Source organism: Varanus komodoensis, unplaced genomic scaffold (genome assembly GCF_004798865.1).
Source record: "Varanus komodoensis strain SLA01 unplaced genomic scaffold, ASM479886v1 scaffold13_3, whole genome shotgun sequence".
Lineage (NCBI taxonomy): Eukaryota > Metazoa > Chordata > Lepidosauria > Squamata > Varanidae > Varanus > Varanus komodoensis.
The window spans coordinates 14,629,863-14,651,961 of record NW_025335409.1 but is presented as its reverse complement, the minus strand read 5'-3'; the positions used below and the strand labels follow the sequence as shown (position 1 = coordinate 14,651,961).

At 40.1% G+C, this 22,099-nt stretch overlaps 1 protein-coding gene across 2 annotated transcripts in view; it reads left to right on the top strand.

The window, feature by feature from the left end:
* The window catches only part of COG5 (component of oligomeric golgi complex 5), a 164,811-nt gene that overhangs the window by 7,389 nt on the left and 135,323 nt on the right, over positions 1 to 22,099 (top strand). For both annotated transcript variants that reach the window (XM_044423287.1, XM_044423288.1), the window contains exons 4-6: positions 10,524 to 10,578; positions 10,663 to 10,732; positions 13,580 to 13,700. In XM_044423287.1, the coding sequence (XP_044279222.1) occupies positions 10,524 to 10,578; positions 10,663 to 10,732; positions 13,580 to 13,700 (246 nt within the window). The remainder of the gene's footprint in view (positions 1 to 10,523; positions 10,579 to 10,662; positions 10,733 to 13,579; positions 13,701 to 22,099) is intronic.

The window sequence follows — 22,099 nt, the reverse complement described above, 5'->3', positions numbered from 1 at the left end:
CTAATATTCACAGAGGGTTCCCGGAGAAGGGCATCTGTTGCTGATCTCAAGAGACAGGAGGGCATATATGGACGCAAACGTTCCTTTAGATACTCATAAGAAACTGTTGGTGTTTTTAATGGCATAATTCCAGTAAGCAAGTTAATGTTGTTACCCATTATGAATCTATCTAGCAGTGTACTTTCAGATTGTAGTGTACTTTCTTAAATTGCCAGCAGGTGGGGCTGTTTGTAGACAATTTTCTACAGATAGCTTCTGGCTAACTGGGTGTGTTGTTTACATAGAAAGCAACTGACAGGAATGTCAGATGCTCAAGGAATTGCATAAACTAATTTGAGAACTGAAAAGTTTTTAATAGAAGAATTCATAGAGCAAATGGAATAATGCAAATTCAATAACATGCATCTTTGACCCTGCTGTATTTTTTCTCTCTATTTGCAAGCTACTTTGTTCTTATAGAAAAGCAGAATATAAAACAAACTATTTGCTATTTGTAGCTTTTAAAAAATGTTACACTAGATTTCTTGTTCTGACAGTTATCCACACATTCAGTTCTGTGATTCACTGAATGACTCGCATGCATGTAAACATCACTCCTATTCACTATTATGCAAAAGTCTGTATGTTTTCTATTCTACACAAATATTTTAAGTGGATTTAAAAATATTAAAACTATATTATCAAACTGGAGATTAGATAAATAAGATATCACACACTATTAATAAAGTCCTTTTTCTCTATTGCATATTTGTAATTGCTAACATCTATAATCCTGAATCATGAGCAATAATGTAGTCTTGATAGGAATTCAGTCACACTAGGGATGTCTGAGGAATATGTTTGGGGATGCGAATCCATTGGATTCCTTGATCTTGGCTCCCAAGACTCTGATCCACCTTGGAGCAGCCCTGAACATGAGTTCCTAGCAAGCCTGCCCAGTGTTCACAGGGAAGGAATCGAAGTCCATGCATTGTGCAGGCAGTGCCCCTGTCCTGCATCATGCGCAGCATCTGTTTTGGTGGCTCCACACACGACCCAAAAGAAGGCTGGTAGCATGGGGCTCTTCATGAAAGGAGCCCCATTCAATCACTTGTAGCACCCTTCTCCTGCACTCCTGCACTAAGGGCAGCCTCCATTTGGGTGGCTGCACCTGACATGAAAGAAAGTTGCTGGTTGTGCAGCCAGGCCTTTGTGAGCATTTATGGACTTTGTCTTGGCTTAACTTACTTTGGAAGACCCGGTTGAGCACAAGAGGAATCCTGGGAATATTTGGAGGGACAGATTCCACTAAGGTTCATCCCAACCATACATCCTGATGATCCTGTAACTGATCTGACCGTGACAGATCCTTCAGTGTGCATTTCTTTGCAGAAGTGATGCAACAAGAAAGAGTCGAGCTTCTAAAGTATGAATGCAGGGCAGCCATTTTGCATATAGTCTCTGTGTTGGATGGTGGCAGCTACCATACTGTTAGGAAGCGGCACCAGCCTTCAGCTTGGCTCTTGGCAGTGAAGCTTTTCATGTGCCCACCTGCCACCTTTGCTCAATGGCAGCTGGGCAATCTTGGAATGCTCTGAGTGCTTAATTCATTGCAGCAAAAAACATCTTCAAAAATAAGTATATAGAAACTAGGTGCTGATGAAGGTGCCATCTGTTCTTGAAAACAACAATGCTTGATGAAAATTGTCATGAGTTTTCAATTAGTGATTGTGTTTTCCATGTATATGACCTAAGTAATGTTAAAGCGGAAGAAAGGGTTGAATTCTCTTCTGGACTGAACTCAACATGTTGGAGCTGTAGCACTTGATAATGACAGAATCAGTTAAAAAAATTGTGAAGGTAGCTTGGCTGCTTTCCAAAGGTGCCTTTGTTGGATGCCCCAGTTGGTGAAGAGCTGCTGTGGTGTGCTGTTGATGCACTAGATACTGCCATTGGTCCCATGGGTCCCATGACTTCCAAGAGCCACAAAAGGGCTGGTCCAAAGGTCTTTGAGATCTGTTCTAAAATCTCTGTGCATGGACCTATGATGACAGGCATTGAGATAACAACTGTGTATGACCAGTATGAGTTCATCACCCTGAGTTGCCATTAATACCATCATCAGTGAAAAATGATTTAATGATCTAGCTGACATGAAGAAGAATTTGTACTGTATTTATGTTGCAATTTCTCAAACCAGATTGCTCAGCTGAGAAAGAAGCTTGCTGATGCAGATGCAATGAATTGCACTGGTAACACTCAAGTATTTGGCCCCTTAGTCAAGCTACTCCATGGGTGAATAGTTCAAATACCATGGTAAATATATTTTGATTATCTGTGATAACTTATGCAAGCAGGCTGTTGCCTAGCTTGCTACGTTTCTGCTGCACTGCCTGTCTTCTTCTGGAAAGAGCAGTCAAAAGGAAATATTTCTTTGGAGGTGGTTCTCGGACTGCCATTCCTATCACTTAGACTCAAACTAGAGATTTCAGACTATGCTCTACTAGTCTAGTTAAGTATAGTAGTCTAATTTAACTGTGATGAGCAGATACTCTTGGGAATTGAATCGCTGTATAAAGGTATCTGTTTAGCCATCAGTGTTAAATTTGTGTCCTGTATAGGTTCTGCTGCCCAGACAGCAATGAAATGGATGACTGGAAATGGTAACTGGGTCAGTACCATGAAGTAGAACCTCCCCCCCCCCCTATTTTTCATTAACCATGAGTAAATTTAGAATTCAGATGTAAAACAATACATATGCAGATATAGATGTATGTACTTTACAGATATTCACACACAAAACTAATTAGTGTCCATATGCAGTATACAGACGCACACTGGGGGGTGGAATATATAAGCTATATGTCATCAACACGAGGCAAATCCAGAACAAGTTGTGAGCACAGCTGCAACATACAAATAACCTCAAAATAAATTGTCTTTGCCAGGCAGCTTAGAGGCATACTGGGTTATCTCCTAGTGTCATGATAGTTTTCAATATAGTAAGACACCTATTATGTTCTTTAAATCTCTGGAATCAAGATTGCTAAGGACTCATTCTGTAGTGACACCATTTTGCAGGGGGAGGAAGAAAGCTGGAGTGACTTCAGCATACCTTGTATCTTGGCTTTCCCAATCTCCTCCCCTCACCCTGAAATGCCCCCTTCACCCCCTTTCCAAGCTTACCTTCCTGACCTTAGAGAGCAGCCAGAGTGGTTCTTTTTGCCATAGCTGTGAGAGGAAGGGCAATCAGTTTCCAACCTTGAGGCCAGAACACAATCTGAACCATGTCCAGGAACTGTAAGGTCATTTTCTCTGCAATCCTTTGGCTTTTTTTTCTTTTTCTTTTAAAGTTTTATTAAATTTTTAAACTAATACTAAAAACATCAATCATCACATACATCGGATTTACTGGGTCAACCCCCTACTACATATTATTAATATTCTATAGTCAAATTTAAATCAGTTTATAATAACTTGAAAACATCTCTAAATTTACACCAAGTCCCGTTTCTCCAGCCAATTATAGAAAAAATCCCAAGTTTGATAGAAGTCAGTGTCTTCTTTCTCCTTCAATGATAAAGGCAGTCTATCCATTTCTGCGCAGTCCAAAATCTTTCTTACAGTCAGTTCATCGGTGGGTAGCTCCTCACTTTTCCAATATTGAGCAAATGCAATCCTCGCCACTGTGATTAATTTTTTCTTTAAGTTTTATTAAAATTTTAAACTAATACTAAAAACATCAATCATCACATCGGATTCGCAATCCTTTGGCTTTTATGTCTTTTAAAAGATCCATTCTCTTCCCTAAAGGGCCTGGATTGTGACCATAGGCTGTGGAGGGATAATTAGATAATTATTCTTAGGTACTTAATCTATATTGCATTATGCTCATGATATTCGTTTAATAATTTTTGTACAAATTTGAGTGAAGAGTTCTATTCATTTTATGCCAGAAAAGGTCAGGAACTGTATGAATAGCTTGGTGCCAGAAGTTTTGGATTCTTGCTAGGAGAATTACAGAGGGAATAATATGTGCAACACTGTGGGGAAGCTGTAAAAATAAGGGAGCCCAAAACTTCCTGCAGATGGATAAAAAAATAAAGAAGTTGAATTCAGCTCTTCAGGAGCCATACAATCCAGCAGCCAAGGGGCTGAGCAGTAGCCTTCCAGTACCATGCTTTGGAAATGGGCAGTCACATTGAACCAGAACCATTGCAACACAGCCTGAGTCCCATCATGGTCAAATGTCCTTTGGCTGATGGTAGTGACTGGCACACTCCCCATGTCTAGTTCTTTATGTAGGTCATTTGCGTTGGTTCTTAGGGTCCCAGTCAGAGCTCCTGGAATTTGAGCAGTTCACAAAGATTATGAAGAGGTGGTAATTCTAATTCATTTATGTTCCTCTTCTTATTACATGCATTTCTCCTTGTATTCTACCTGCTTGATGTACAGATGACTAAACTTTGACAATTGTGTGGGTGGACAAATTCTCTTTATGGCAGCCTGGTTTGCTGAGCCTACTTAGATACATATATAGAATTGAACTCCTACAGGCATTTGATTTTGTACATGAATTTAAACTGATAAAGTAAAAGCCTGGATTGTGGTATCTATGTTTACAATTAAAAATTAACCCTGCATTAATTGTGCTAACTTACGTTGAGAAAATACCAGTGCAATTGTAATAACATAATTGCATAGTATATTAATGTTCTTCTGCTTGGATATTTTTTCAGATTAATTAGAATGTTAAAATCTGTTTGTTCTTGGGGAAATTTTTCTTCTAGCCATGAAAGCTTGAGGTTAATTGTTAGGATGATAATATTTCAGCTTAAACTTTTTGTTGGTGAAATGATGAAACTGAAGCTGGTGTACTTCAGGCACATAATGAAAAGGTAAAATTCACTGGAGAATACAATGTGCTAGGGGATGTCAAAGATGGAAGAAGCAGAAGACTGTAAGATACAGTGGTACCTCAGCTCATGAATGCCTCAGTTCATGATCAAATCGGGTCGTGAACAAAAATTTCATAAAAATATTTACTCAGGTTGCAAACTCTGCATTGGGTGGCAGTTGCGATCGTGCTGGGGGCGGTGGGGGGGAGATGGCCGAGATTGCGCCTGTCTTTCCTGCATGAGTGTGCCCGTGATTGCGCCAGGCTTTCCTGCACGAGCGCAACCGCGATCTCAGCCATCTTGCCCCCCAGCACGATCACGCCCCTTTCCCCCCTAAGTGCTCCCGTGTTCCCTCCCATCTCTCCCCCCTCCCAGCGCACCTGCATTCGTGCCCGTCTTTCCCCCGGCAGCGTGCTGGGATGACAGGCGCGTGCAGGGATGACGGGCACGATCCCAGTCGTGCTGGAGGGTGGGGAGATTGCTGCGCTCCTGCTCAGGGTGGCGGGGGAGATGGACGCAATCTTTGTTGTTCTTTGTCACTTTGCGTCACATTTTTCTGATTAAAAAAGTAGTTACAGAATGAATTAACCTTATTTACATTGAACCTTATGGGGAAATTTAGCTTGGCTCACGACCAATTTGGGTCATGACCAGAGTCCTGGAATGGATTAAGTTCATGAGCCAAGGTACCAGTGTAGTTTGGTGCCATAATAGAAGTCACAGCCCTAAGCTTACAAAAGCTGACCAGGGCTCTCAAAGATGGAACATTTTGGAAAGCATTCATTCATAGGATTGCCATAAGTCAGATGACTTGACAGCACATAATGAATTCTAAATTATTAAATGAGAAATGTGATGAAAAGAGAAGGTGTTTAAGTAGTGGGATTATATTTCTTGGAGAATTGTGAAAGGGAAATACTTGATGGCTCATAACAATTAACTCTTCATGAGCTAGTTTTATGCAGTATGTCTAATATTATAATTATAGATTTGTCAAAATCAGTGGGATTTACAAGCATAGTAAATCACACAATAAAGGCCAAATTCCTTGGTCTCTATAGACTTGCGTTTGTAAATACAAGTTAATTCAATGGTCCAAGTATTGAAGGATGGAATGTTTGGCAGTCACTTGTAGGACTCGATGGGTTATACATACTGGACCTGGGGTATACATTCTGCCTGAGATTCTATTATTATGGCTTTAAATAACTCCCACATCTTCTGAAGAGATTCATTTCTTTCAGCTGCTTTTTTTAGTAATCTGATTTTACAGAAGTTTCCTTTTTGTAGTCAGATGTGATTGATCTGGACTTCCTTGGCAATTTTCTACTCACATATTTATTTAGATTTGAGTCTTTTGTTGATTTGAGAAGACTTACTTGTTCTTGGCGTTACTTAAGATTAAGTCAAAGTTGCCTCCTCTTTGGGTGGTTCTGTGGCTTGTTGTCCTAAAGTGCAGTCATTTAAGCCAGGAATTTACCTCTTTGTTGTGACCAGAATGTGCATCTGCTTAGATAATATGAGGGTAACTGAAGTTACCTGTTACAACACTGAATACTTTGAATGCTTTCCTGATTTTATTTTCCATTTCAAGCATTTTGGACTGGTGGGGTGATATTTCTAGATATGCATAACAACCATTAATTCTAGCAGTGCCATCTACCCTTGTGTCATCTGCAAGCTTCACACAAGGCAGGCAGATCACCATGTGAACTGTTTGCTTCTTATCATTGTTGTTGTCTATGTGTTCAGTGATTGAATCACCTCGTGTAAGCAGCAACCTGGTCCCTGGAGGTGCATCTGCAGTGTGAGAAGATGTCTGTCCATCCCCCAAGGAATGGGCCCCTTCTAAGTGGCCAGGGGAAGGGCCATCTAAGGAACCCTAGGGAGCAAATTTGACCTGAGAGGGGCTGGATTTTGCCTCTGGACTTGAGATTCAACATCCCTCATACAGAACATAAGAAGAACCCTACTAGATCAGACCAAAGGTCTATTCAGTCCAGTATCTGTTCCTATAGTCACCAGTAAAATGTTTTTGGGAAGCCCACAAGTCAGACATGAGCAAAATGACACCCATTTAGCTATATATTCTTTTTGCCCCTTTCCAAACTTGGGTTTACTCTGGGTTAAGGTGCAGCTACCCAAAGCTTTTCTGTTAGAGAAAAGCGGCAAGTATTGCACATTTATTTCTACAGGATATTTTCTTCTGAACTGTAAGTTCCTAAGGGATTGCCTTCCTGAGATTTAGTTTGCTTTGCAGTGCCCTTGTTTCAGTTTCAGCTGCTGATTTTTAAAGGATTACTTAAATGAAAAAGATAGCATTTACGTCCTCATTGCACAAGTATTTAACTCACTTGTCTGCATAACTTCATATTACCTTGAGGTTTTTTTCATTGGGCTTTTCTTTCACTCTCATTTGAAAACCTGTTATGAGTGACAAACCACAGTGGGTTGTCATGTCATGTAAATTTAGAGCGTTTTCTGCAAGGGGACTTGTTCATGGGCAACAATTCACCCTGACAATCCATGGCTTGTAGTTGGGACTGTTGTACCCATGATAAAAATATTTTGTCATCCAAACTGACAAGCAAGCTTCTTGGCAACAGTGACAAAAAATCCTTCCTACCTTTGCCATTTCTTTGGCCAGCTACTTGAAAATTGCCCAGATGGAACTGTGGGATCATTGCCCTGACTGCATACCTCTTCCCTATGATCATGAACACTGTTGTGTGCTCTACATCTATTTTGCTCCTTTTACCATTTTTTTTCTTTTCCCTTATTTTTCCTTCCTTCCTTCCTTTTTTGGAGATTGCAAAAAGTGATCTACAATTTTACAGGTTGTGACAAGACCTTTAAAGTACACAAGTAGCACATTAGTTCATTAACCCAGTAAATGGTGTGTCAATGTGTGTATTTTGGAGGGATTATTTAGGTGGGATTTGCACACATGCCTATTTGTACAGGCCTGAAATGGTATACTTCACATTGGCAATGTCTAGGGGGCTCTCTTTTTTCATAGTGCAACAAGCAACCCTAATGAATGTGCTTAGGAACATGGAAAATTGTGAGCTACCCCCCCCCCCCCATTTTTTTACAGGAGCTGTCAGTTTTTTTATAGGACTGGTCAGTTTGACAGCTAGCCGCCAAATCTCCAACTCCTTTTAACAGTCTTTTTTGACAGAACTTCCCATGTGTCTTTCTGCCCAAAGGGCATTGTCAGACATGAGGGTTCTTTGACAGCAGACACCTCCCTGTTCCTTGCTGAGGTGTGAGGCATACCATTTCAGACTCATGAAAGTATGCCCTTCCATGAATCCAAGTCAAACCTTTTTCAGAAACTTCCAAAAAGTGTAGAGAACTGAGCCTGTTTCTCTGAAAAGACATCATTCTGGCTTGGTTACCTCAAACTCTGAATCTAGATGGGAAGAAGAGGTGGGGTTGTAATTCTTGGCTGAAATACCAAGGCTGACAAGCCCTGAGATAAGCCAAGTGGCTGGTTGAGAGCTAGATCACAGCTGGTTTGTGGGGAGACACTGTTGAACATGCAGAATGTAGTGAGGGGACACCCCCCCCATCATGTTACAGTCTGCTCAGAGAGCTTCATCCAGTGAGGAGGAGGCAGGAGGGCAGAGTGGACAAGAGGACTTCGCCTTTTCAGGGTTACCTGGTGAAGATTCTCAGAGCGTAAGAACCAGCCTCCCACCTTAGGAGGGAGACATTTCAGAACCAAGGTGGGGAGGAAATTGAGAGGGCTTTCCCTGACCCTGTAATTAGGGACACCTGGCAAAGCAATCAGACCAATTAAGAAGTGCCTGTCATTCCTGCCATCTAGCCTTCAAGCAGCTAGAGCTATGTCACAGTCTGTTTTGAAAGAGAAGGGAGAAGGGAATGTTTCATTTTGGATTTAACTCGTCACATGGGCAGATGCTTCTCTGATATCTCAAAGAGATCGCTACTTGATTTATACTGTTTTGTAGCTTACTAGGCTCTAATAAAAAGACTCTGTTTCTAAAGTCTTGTCAAAGTCTGCTGAAGAGGAAAAGAGGGTAGGAGGGACCTGCTCACAACAAGGAGCCTGAAAAGGAGAAAGATAATTTAATCTGTCTGTCACCAGGTCAAAAAGTTGGACAATTGAGTAATTTCTGGCATTCCTGCTAACTGACCCACGAGTAGTTGGAACCTCCCTGAGGGTGGAGTTAACTCTGGTTGTGAAAGAAATGGAATTCAGTTTGAAATCAACTTATTTGAGGTGTACTTTCTTTTTTTTACTCTTTGACTTGTCATTAGCAAAAGACATTGCTTAAGTTCTCTGCAATACTCCTAAGATTGTAGTTAGTAGCTTCTCCTCTTGATCTGCTTGGAAGGAAAAAGGGAGGTGGGTGAGAAACCAACTCTTGACAGGTGATAAACCAGTGACAGCCTGTCCAGTGGGCTGCTTGGGTGCTTTGAAGGCATTTTCACTAGCTGCAAAATTGGAATTCACTTTTCACAATCTCAAAAAAAAAAAAAGTTAAAGGGACCAAAAAAGAAAGAAAAGAAATTGCAAGTACATATTGCTGTGTGGAGAGGAGAGACCATTGGATCCTGTCATGGGCCTGCCTGGGGGAGGAATTAATGGGAGGGAGGGGCAACATTCTGTGATGAGCCCAGACTTAGGTCCAGTGTCCCATGGCTTGTCCACTGTAACTCATGGCAAAAGTGGGTTGCCATGCCCATAGATATTTGTGAATACAGATTGTTAGGCTGTAGTCCTAAGCATATTTATCTGAATTCTCTGCAGCTGGCTTTTGAGTGAATGGCTTTTGAAGTGGGCTGTAAGAATGATAAAAATCAATTGATTTCCTGACAGCATATTTGGCTATGTCCTCCAGAGAACACTGGTATTTTTGGAGTAAAGAAAAGCGGCTTGGTGGTGTTGATTGTTGAGTCCATGTACAGTAAGTCATAACAGTAGAGCAATCAATATTCCCAGTATGCCTTGAACTGCTTATCATATTTTCCCTTAGAACTGATTGTGTAATGGGCTTGATTGATTTTTCTAGGAAATAATAGATTCTAAAGCCCTTATAAACATAGCACAATACTATTAATAGTTACCAAATTGTCAACAGCACTAGGTACTTTTGAGTAAGTGGCCTCAGGCTTTAGTTGGCTAAAGAGTCAGTAAGCTTTTAGATACAGGTTTGGGTTAGGATATGGGACATAGGGATTCAAATTCCCATTCTGAGGTTAATCTTACTAGGGAATATTGGTGGAATCACCGTTTCTTCAGTTGACCTCCCTAACAAAGTTGGTTGCATGATTAAAATTGCAATCCCGTAACATGTACCTGGGAGTAAGTCCTACTGAAGTCATCATGGCTAGGCATGTAGAAGGTTGCTCTGTAAAGCTGTAATACCGAACATACTTAGGAAAAAGTAGATCCCATTGATTTGCTAGGGACCTGCATGAGTAAAAGTATAGGTTGATGATGCAAATGTGATAAGAGCAACAAAGTTTGTTGCATAGTGGAAATGTGGGAACATTATTAAAGATTAAAATATTTTGAAGCTCTTTCTATCATTTTAAGTTCATATTAAGTTCATTTTATGGCAGGTCTCTGCTGCTGAAATTTTGTTTTTCTCTGTTTAACCATCTCTTATGCAGGTGTTCTTGAAATGATGCAGACCAGAATTACTGCCCTGCAAAGTACTGTTGACAGGTATGTCATCTGTATATTGTCACCAGAAGTTCCAGATACTTGTGTACTACCATGAATCCTAAAACATATTTCATATTTCATTAGAATCAGAGGCAAAATTATTGATCCATACAACAAAATAGTATCTCGCACGGCACAGTTAGCAAGACTTCAGGTAAGTTACATTATGTCTGTCTTCTACTGTTCTCCAGAAATAGATTTCTTTTGCATGCAAAATAGTATTTCAGAAGGCTCTTTATCTACTTATACTCTAAAATTGAAAATTTTGTATAGAAAGGCATGTGATAATTATGAAAACAGGAGATGTTATATAGGAGGCATTTTGGACACTGCATCTTCAACATGTGAGCTGATATATGAGCAAGAATTAACGTTGGCCAGAGATAACCGTGTAGTCTTTCTTCTGGCTGGATGAAGAATGTTGCTATGGTTACAGGTTGGAGGGGGAAACACTCCCAGAATAAATAATTGAATCCATTGAATATGTCTACTGAATACTTCAAAAAGCCATGTAAAGAGCAAAATAAATATAAGCAGAGCGGAGTTTCTCATTACGGATTTGAAAGGTGCACCCCTGAATGTTGCAAAGTATTCCCTCTGTATCATTGCTCGTTTCAGTCAAGGATTTTAATGGGGTTACCTTAGCTGAGGTTTTCTCAGTGGCACCTTTAGTGTTAGGTGTCTGTTTTTCCCTGATTCCCAATTGTAGTTAAACAAAGATGCTATATTTCAGGACCTTGGGAAATCAGATATGAAAAGATACTTGCCATTGCAAACATTACTTTAAATCTGTTTGCGTGACATATTGTTGTAAAAACTGATTGTCAAATTAACAGTACATTTTCACTGATGCTTGGTTTTTTTTATAACAAAGTGTCCCAGGTAGTTCAAAACTAATTTTCAGCTTTAAAAGAGCCAGTGTGGTATAGTGACTAAGAGTGCAGAGCTGGGACATTGGTGATCTGGGTTTTAGTCCCTGCTTGGACATGGAGCCAACTAGGAGACTTTGGGTCAGTCACAGACTTAGCTCAACATACCTCACAGAGTTGTTGTTGTGCAGATAAGGTTGAGAGCAGCAGGAGGAGATTAATGTATGTTGGTTTGAGTTTGCTAAAAAAGAAAAAAGTGGGATATAAATCAAATATTTCTGGTAGCATAGGTTTATGCCCACATGGCATTTTACTGTATTTGTGGGTATAATTCTGACTTTTTTAACCATAGTAGTAACCAGTCCTTCTTTGTCCACATTGTGGAGTAAGGAAAGAGAATACACAAAAGTATTAAGCTACCCCTTTGGAACCTTAATTCCATGTGTTTCCTGTTAGTCCATTTTTTAAAACTATAAAGCCCACTTGATGATGTGCACAAAGGTATGTTGCAGTAGTAGGGAAGTACTTGAATGATTACATTGATAGTGCTGTTTCAGGGGTGCAGAGCGAGTAAAGCATAACAATCTTCTTCTTTGGATTTGGCACAATTGTGACTTGTATATCAGTCTTAACACATTTTTAAAAATTGAGCAGCTCAAATGTATCAGTTGCAGTGTCTGTTCTCTAGTAGTAGTTTTGCCCTAATAATTTTGCTTTGCTTAACCTACTTGCCATGTTTTAGCACTTATAAATTTTTTAAATTCTAATACCTTTAGTTATTAGATCTGGTAAGAGCTTATGTTAGTTAACCATCTTTTAGGCTTTGTCTACAACTTTCAAAAATGTTTAATTTTGTGTGAAATACAAAAATCTGCATGTGCTTATGTTTTTCAATAGCACAAATAGGGTTTTCAACAGATTATGTTGTTTTTATTGTTGCATGTGTATTCTGCCTTTTGTGAGGGGACCCCAGGGTGGCTTACATAGCTCCATTTTATCCTCACAGCAACAACCCTGTGAGGTAGGGTGAGCTGAGGATGACTAACTGGCCCAAATTCACTCAGTGAATTTCATGGCTGAGAGGGGGCTGGAACCTTGATCCTCAGTCCAACACTAACCACCATACTGGCTCTCAGTCAATAGTTAAAATGTTAACGATCATAATGTCTGCAGTGCATGTTATAGAATACAGTAAACTCTTATTAAATTTGTCACTAGGCTATTTTTGATGAAGCGCATGCCTCAATATCTTCGAGCTGCCTTTTTTTTAGCTTCTCCCATACCTTGCAGCAGTCTGAACAAATCCAAATCTGAGCTTCAACCTCCCTCCCAAATTCAACTGCTCCTCCAATTGCTAATCACATGGTCACTTACTGATGTGTGCCAAAATCTGCATATGAGCTGATAGCATAGCCCAGAATCCAAAACAACTGAAAGCAGCAGAGTCCTGCGGTTGGGGCTCAGGCAGCTCCTAGATGCACTGGCCAAGTGTACAGCTGGCTTTACTCATCCATCACTGTTCTCACATGGGAAAGGGAAAGAATGAGTGAAATGCACCCAGTTGGTACTTCCAGGAGCTGCCTGGGCCCTGACCTCAGGTCTAAGCCTGCTTCTTGGGCCACTCAGTTCCTCTCTTCACTTGTATGAGGTCCTGTAGGAATGGGCCAGGCAGGCCAAATTCCCTATGAGCCAGATGTTTCTTATCCCTTGTCTGGTGTTCCAGATGTACTGGGTCTACATGTCCTTGTTGTTTGGATCATGATCTAAATATAGTTCATAACTAACTGTGTGCTGTTTTACAGTGTTGCACTTCAGAAAGCCAGATGTTTTAGCCTTGGTTCATTCTGTGTAGAAAAACAAGTTTTAATTAGGTGTGACTGATGGAAGGATAAATGGATTCGCTTTTAAGAGATGTTCGGTATATTCTTTAATAAGTTAGTATTGCATTCAGCTACTATTTTAAACCAGGACAGTACATGCCAGACAATATGAAACTATGAACTGAACTGTAATATGATCAATCTTTTATTGTAAGCCTAGACAATGTGCACAGTGTGTCCACAGCTGGTACTTAAAACTGTATAATAATGTGACATATTGGATCTATCCTTAAACTGTGTCTTCCTATCAAGGCTGCCTGTGACTTGCTGCGGAGAATAATACGCATCTTGTATCTCAGCAAGAGGCTTCAAGGGCAGCTGCAGGGAGGAAGCCGAGAGATAACAAAAGCTGCTCAGAGCCTCAATGAGCTTGGTGAGTCTGCTTGGTCATTTTATTGGCAATTCTATGTGCTATTGTGAAAAGAAGGAAGGAAAGACAGAAAGAACATTCATAATTAAAATGTAATTTCCTGTTTATTCAAGGAGTTATGGATCATACAGAAAACATGATGCTTAAGTCAGCAGTATTCAGTATTAATGACAACACCTGTGATGGCTTTACTTTACTTTAGCTTTAAGGAAACTAAGGGAAGCAACGTTCATGGGAGGTGGATTTTGATTGGTTTTCATTGATTTATTACCTTTTAAGGAAGCAGAATTCATGGGAGATGAATTTTGATTGTGCAACCATTTTCAGTTAACTGAGCTTTGTTTATAAGGTATAATTGGAGATGGTGTCCAAACTCAGCATCCTTGTTTTTTTAATGCTATGATCACCTCAGCACTGCAACTAGAACATGGCTGGGATCTGAAATGCCCTGTGTACATGCATTTAAAGCTCTAATGCTTGCTCATAGAACTTTACAGATTTTTTTCCTCTGGCTGCATGTAGTCCCTTTGTGTTGGATGTGTATCTCCCATGGGTGGATATTCAGGAGAAATGGGAGTTGGAGGAGAAGCAGCTGAAAGTGCAGTTGCAGATATCATTTTGAGGTTCTTTGAGTTTTACTCCATACTTTAAACTGGCAAGAACAACAGAACTTCCTTGTTTGGCAACACCCCTGCCCCCATATTACAGTTGTGTTGTAGTTGCAATTGTTCTTAGATGGCATTTATACCCTGCTTTTTCCTTTTTATGGGGAACCCAAGGTGGCTTATACAGTTCCAATTCATTCTTACAACAACAACCCTGTAGGGTAGGTTAGACTGAGAGTGGCCAAGTGAGGACTAGAACTCAAATCTCCCAGGTTTGCAGTCTAAAACTCTAATCACCACACCAAGTAATACAGACAAAAACTGTAACAAACTGAACTAAAGTTGATGGATAGCACAGGGCCATAAGAAAATGGCAGAAATATAGATTAGAGTAGACAGACTTAAAACATGTGGGGTCATTTTTCTTTTCTTTTTACATCACCCAAATGTGTTCAAATTAGCAAAGACATGTATCTTCTGTGTGTTAGATCCAACGGTGCCTGATAAATCTGAATTTGGGCAGGTTTTTCCTTCTTGCGACACCCATCCTGCTCTACCTATCCCATACAATTTTGGAGGATCTCTCAAGCCTCGAGTAGATTTTCAGGAGATGCAGGAAGTTGTAGAGGGGAGGAAGGGGCAGAAAAACATTGTTACACAAATAGAAACCATATCTGGCTTCTCTGGATCCAGCCCTTTATTTCTTCATAGTAAATGAGTAACAAAACTATGTTAAATGATCCTGAGTGTGCACATTAAGAGCATATAACCTTGTGAGTTAGATGAAGATAGCGCATTTTGTCTCCTCATAGTGGCCAGACATGTGCCTTTGGAAAGTCTACAAGAACATAATGATGAGCATCTGGCAATCAGACATATACAGCCTCTAGACATGTCAAAGTCCCATGCCAAATTTGAATTTGTTTAATCGGTTCCTTTAAAGCTGTCATAGTGCAAGAGAACACACATTCTGTCCACAGCAAAGCCCCAACTAACCAGTGAAACAGAAGCAGGGCTGTGCTTCTGCCCCCTGCCATGCATGTGGTTTTCTTGGCCCTGGCTTGTGGGGAGACCTATGCATAGGCACACAGCCTGTGTGACAGGGGCTGCAAAATGGTTGGAAAGTGTATTTTTCGAGGTGGCACCCACAGTCAATGTGTGGATGTGAGTGGTGGGGCCATAAAAGCTGAGCAGCATGAAAAGAGGGGGCAGCAGCTTAGTCCTGTTTTCCATTAATCCCACTGAGCCCACTTCACACAATTAATGCATAACTTCTGATCCCTTTCCAATCTCAAAATCGGACATGGTGGTAGAGGCAGGTGCCATTTCTAGACAATTCTGTCCTGCTAAGCAAGTACCCAGAATTCCAGAGAATACCTAGAAGAGATAAGAATGCCTTCTTAAAGGAACAGTGCAAAGAAGTAGAAGAAAACAATAGAATAGAGAGAACCAGAGATCTCTTCAAGAAAATTGGAGATATGAAGAGAACATTTCATGCAAAGATGGGCATGATAGAGGGCCAAAATGGCAGGGACCTAACAGAGGCAGAAGAGATTAAAAAGAGATGGCAAGATTACACAAAGGAACTATACAAGAAGGAGCTTAATGTCCCTGATAACGATGATGGGGTGGTCACTGACCTCGAGCCAGACATCCTGGAATGTGAAGTCAAATGGGCCTTAGGAAGTCTGAGCAACAACAAAGCTAGTGGAGGTGACAGTATTCCAGCTGAGCTATTCAAAATCTTAAAAGACGATGCAGTAAAAGTGCTACACTCAATATGCCAGCAAATTTGGAAAACTCAACAGTGGCCACAGGATTGGAAAAGTTCAGTTTACATTCCAATCCCAAAGAAGGGCAATGCCAAAAAATGTTCAAACTACTGCACCATTGCACTCATTTCACATGCTAGCAAAGTTATGCTCAAAATCCTACATAGAGAGATCCTACATCAAAATCCTACATCAAAATCCATACTGGAGAGCCAGTGTGGTGTAGTGGTTAAGAGCATGAGACTGGGACTCAGACAATCTGGGTTCTAGTCCCCGCTCAGACATGGAGCCGGCTGGTGATTTTGGGCCAGTCACAGACTCTCAGCCCAACCTACCTCACAGGGTTGTTGTGGGGATAAGAGGAGGAGAATGATGTAAGTTGCCTTGAGCCCTTTGTAGGAAAAAGGCAGGATATAAATCGATAAATAAATAAATAAATAAATAAAATCCTACAAGCTAGGCTCCAGCAGTATGTGGACCGAGAACTACCAGAAATGCAGGCAGGATTTCGAAGAGGGAGAGAAACTAGAGATCAAATTGCCAACATACGCTGGATCATGGAGAAAGCTAGGGAGTTCCAGAAAAGCATCTACTTCTGCTTCATTGACTATGCTAAAGCCTTTGATTGTGTGAATCACGACAAATTGTGGCAAGTTCTTAAAGAGATGGGAGTACCAGACCATCTTATTTGTCTCTTGAGAAACCTATATGTGGGTCAAGAAGCAACAGTTAGAACTGGGCACGGAACCATTGATTCATACAAAATTGAGAAAGGAGTTCGACAAGGCTATATACTATCGTCCTGCCTATTTAACTCATATGCAGAGCACATCATGAGAAAGGTGGGGCTAGATGAATCACCAGTTGGAATTAAGATTGCTGGGAGAAATATCAACAACCTCAGATATGCAGATGATGCCACTCTCATGGCAGAAAGTGAAGAGGAACTAAAGAGCCTCTTGATGCGGGTGAAGGAGGAGAGCGCAAAAGTTAGCTTGAAACTCAACATTAAGAAAACTAAGATCATGGCATTGGTCCTATCACTTCCTGGCAAATAGATGGGGAAGAAATGGAGGTAGTGACAGATTTTATTTTCCTGGGCTCCAAGATCACCGCTGACAGGGACTGCAGCCAAGAAATTTAAAGATGCTTGCTCCTGGGGAGGAAAGCTATGGCAAATCTAGACAGCATACTAAAAAGCAGAGACACCACCCTGCCAACAAAAGTGCGTACAGTCAAGGCTATGGTTTTCCCAGTTGCAATGTACGGCTGTGAAAGCTGGACCATAAGGAAGGCTGAGTGCCAAAGGATTGAGGCCTTTGAATTGTGGTGCTGGAGCAGTCTCCTGCGAGTCCCTTGGACCGCAAGGCGATCAAACCAGTCAGCCCTAGAGGAGATCAACCGACTGTTTTTTAGAAGGCCAGATACTGAAGACAAAACTCAAATACTTTGGCCACCTAATGAGAAGGAAGGACTCCCTGGAGAAGAGCCTAATGCTGGGAACGATAGATGGCAAAAGAAGAAGGGGACGGCAGAGGATGAGGTGGCTAGATGGAGTCACTGAAGCAGTTGGTGTGAGCTTGAATGGACTCCGGGGGATGGTGAAGGACAGGAAGGCCTGGAGGAATGTTGTCCATGGGGTTGCGATGGGTCAGACATGACTTCTCAACTAACAACAACAACAACAAGCAAGTACCCAGCTTCTAGCCAAAGCAAAACAAAAGCCACGTGTGGCTAGAATGTTGCCTTGTGCAATATATAGGTGGTGAGTTCAAGTTGTTTATCTTTTGCTTTGCAAGAATCCCAGCAGGTCCTAGGGAGTAGGCCAGAAAGTCATTGGTGGTTCCCTAGTGAACCTACGTACTCATCTTATAAAGAAGTTGAAAGTACTTGAAATCTTTTAATTGCAAGCCACTGTTTGCATGCTGCATATACTGGATCTTTTCTTATGTATTTTTCTAGAACACCATACAAACTCACTCTGATTAGAGTGTTTTTTCATCCCGCTCAAATACTGTGTACCTTTCTCCTGCATTCAAATGTTTTACATTCATAAAACCTTGTAGGACAAATTGTAAACAAAAGCAAGAGTTACTCATCTGTCTGTATCATAAAACACTCATTATAGTTTTGTTAGGTTGTAGGAAATAACAGCAAACATACCATGTAATTAATGCAGTATTGTTTAAAAATTAAGCTTACGCTACTAGCAGTTCAATGAACTAAAACAGTGGTGATGTCTGTAATGTGCAATGGTTATCGCATGAATAATATTTGCTGGCTTATCTAGTGTATTCTTCATGCAGCTGAATTTTGGATATGATGGGTATAATAAACCAAAAAATTATTGTCAATGTATTTGGTGGAATATGAGAGTTCAATTTAGCCTAACTGTACAAAGATATTTAAGAAGACATTTCACTGGGAGGTTGAGGAGAATTAAGGAATTGAACCTGTGTTCCTTTCCACTATAGAGCAGAAAAATCTGCTTTTCTGGCAACCTCTAATTAAGTACCATTGAAATAAGGATATCAGCTCTTGAATAAATGTTAAAACTATTCCACCTGTGTTTTTTCCAAGAATGTCTTGAAATCTGATATTTTAAGATGGTGTGTATGCAGGCATGCCTGTATCACTTGATCAATATAGCTTGTGTTGGATTCCAAAGGAGCTTGTAGTCTTTTGTAGTTTGAGGACATTTTGGGCAAGAAAATCTAAAGCGGTATGCTGCTGGTCTCAGTCTGTTATCTTGCCCAAATACCTGCATAATCCCACTTACACATGCACACCATTTTTTTCTGCCATGTTTTCCATCAGTGTGTGTGTGTGTGTGTAAATTTGCTTTGATCAATCAGTGTGTATGATATTGTTGGTTTTAGATGGAGAGTAAATCTGTAAAAAGAGTAAAGCACTTATTTTGTGTAGAAACAAAGTAGATGGCAGCTTCCAAGCTACTCTTGGTCTTCACTTTAGCTGTGGGATATTTATGTGCAGTCTGGAACAGTGCCAGGTTACATGCTGGCATCTCAAGACTCTGATTAGAAAACATATTGATAAGAATTGCAAGTGCCTTTTTATCACTCTGCAGGAATCTTAGATAAAGAAATTCTTGAAAGACCTTTAAGCTGAAGTCCATGTGTCTGAGCCAAAGTCTTTTATTCCAAAGTGCTTATTACATGACTGACATCCAAGTGCTCTCTATCACTCCTGTGTAACTTAAAAAAACCCTAGGGTTTGGGATGAGGGACATGTAGCAGGATTGTGCTTTCTTTGCCTGAACCCTGGAATTCTCCTTAACTTCGCTTGAGAGACCTAGTTATATTTCTGTTCATGCAGTGAGTCATAGTTAAAAAGATTTGAGATGGTATTGGCAGCCTCCTGTTCAGAGGTTAATGCTTTTATATGCCTGTAGAATCTTGGCATGGTACAAAAACTAAAGGCCCTGCCTGAAATATTACCAACTACTTAAGAAGGAAAAAAGAAAGGGAAGGGGGAAGAGGTAAAAAGGCAGAAATGAAGAAAAATATAAATAATAATATAATCATGAGAACACAAACTGGAATAATTATGTGCTTGAAGGATTTCTTAGAAACCAAGTGGAATTTAATAGACCAAATATCAGCAGGTAGTGGATTTCAGACATAGAGGTGCAACTAAAACATGTAGAATAGTTGGTTGTTGTTTTTAAAGTAGAAATGTGTGGTTTAAAACAAAGAAAGGAATCCAGGGAATACAGTAAAAGAGAATTGGAGAGAAGACAAGAAAGAGGCTGGTTGTCACATGCCATCTTTAACAATAAATGGACACAAATGCAGTTTAGTATATTGCTTGGGTTGCCATTGGCTCATTTCTTACAGGCCTGTATATAGTCTGTTCTTTCAGTGGCTCCTGTGGTGCAACTTTGGCAGTAGTGTTAGATATCTTGTTTCGAAGCCATTAAAACAGCATGCCCCTCTCAAGCCCTTCTGTGGCCGCTTGTGTTTGACCTTTGCTGGATATCCTTGAATTTCATAGATAATACTCAAGTGATCTGCTGGCATCCTTTCAGTTAGCACAAACAGTGTGTTCAGTCCTAAACTGATTTATTGAAGCTAAATCCAGGATTGCGCTGTCACCAGCCTTTCAGGAAAGGCCACAGTAGGAAGGTAGTAGACCAGGAAATAATTCTTCTAGTCCACTCACACCTACTTAGGTCAGTGCAATACAAGGGTATGAACTCTGTAAAAACAGATCCCATGCCTAAATGTATGTTTGTTTGTCATAGAATCAGAAGAGTAGTTTTTTCCAGGCCTGCCTGGAACATATGAGAAATCATCTTCTAAGTAAGATAGTGCTTCTGTGAATTGCCTTTCCTCCCCACAAGCTAAAGCCACAAGTGAACCCAACCAGTGCACGTTTTATCCCCCCTAAGGTCTTTCATGTTCTCCTAACTAAACTCCAATTCATGTGTTATGCTGCCAGTCTTAGAGCAGTTCTATTAATGTTAGGTTGATACGAATCTTCTGATCTTCCTTTAAGCGTGCCTCAACGTCTTGATGTATATTGAATGACCCTTTATTTTACTGATTTAGTATGGCCAGAATCTAAATAATGACTTTAGACATTTTCATGAGTTTGGTCATATGTTATGGGACATCTGACATCTTTTTTTTTTTTATTGCAAAGCAAACCATTATTCAAAATCACACGCTGCTTTTGAAAATGTCTTTATTTTAAAAGCAGCAGCACTTTGCCATGTGGACTTGGGGGAAGGTGAGCTATTGTTAGAGATGCATGAAACTGGTCTGCATTTTCTTATAAATCTCATATTGGTGAATCTTCAGAATAAGTACAAAACCCAATAAAATCCATGAAAACAATATAAAGGGAATATAGAACACCCTTCCTCTCAAATTCTGGTGTGATTTTGTATGGATTTGCTTAAAAATTGATTTCACCAGGGTACCTCAAAGCATACTTATCCTCTATTAAACAACAATGAGTATCAATAACTGTTCTGTGTTCAAGGGCAACTATGCCCTGTTTTAGAGAGGTTAGCATTTAGCTTTCATCATCATGTAAAAAAATTATGCTTGTCTTCTACATTCATTAGAATAAAGTCCTGGATGTGGAAAGCCTGTTTTAAATTTTGGAAATGAAATCTAACATGGTTCTCATACATTAGGATGTCTCAACTGAAGCTTTTAAATTGTGCTTTGTAAGCAAACATCCTGCCTTTTCAATGGCTTCACAGTATTGAACATATTAAAATTGCATTGACTCTAAATGAGAAGTGTTACCCAAATGTGTGTATTTTCTCAAATAAGATAGGTGCTAAAGCATGTTGTATGAAACATTCCACAGATGAGGTAATTTGCTAAAATAAGTGCAAGAATATTATTCTTTGAAGCTCTCTGTTCTCTCTAGGGGAGTCATATATTCAACTGAGAAACTTGAAGTGAATCCTTTCTCACTATTATTGAATACTCCATTCACAGGAGAATTACTCTATTTCAGATGGCATACAAGATCGTTTTGATTTTTTGTTTCTTTTTTATTTAGTTTTGTCCTCAAGCCATTTCAAAACAGAGTCTGAACTAATAGCGCTTCTATACTTGACTGCTGAAAAGTCCATTTTCACACTGGAGAGTGTCAAAGGATTTGAGAGAAGCATTATTATAAATATTCCCTAAGGTGTGGATGCCTGTGTTTAACCACACATAGCAGTTGAATAGCTCAGCAGGGAATATTTAAGGTGGTGTTGAGTCAGAATGCTTTTGTTGCATTTAAAAAGGTTCGGTGCTTGATTATTTTAGTTTGTTGGCAAAATATATTCATTCCAGACGTGACACACCTTCAAACATTGATCTCTGTCATTTGTGTTAGGCAGTCTTCTTATTTGGATGGGACATAATTTCACAGCAACTTTAAGATGCTTTATTATTTCAGTGTGCTTACATTGAAAGGTGAAGACCTCTGGTAAGAGGAGACTGTGAACCGATTTTTCTGAAAAAAAAAAATCATCTCAGCTATTGAGCAAAATAGT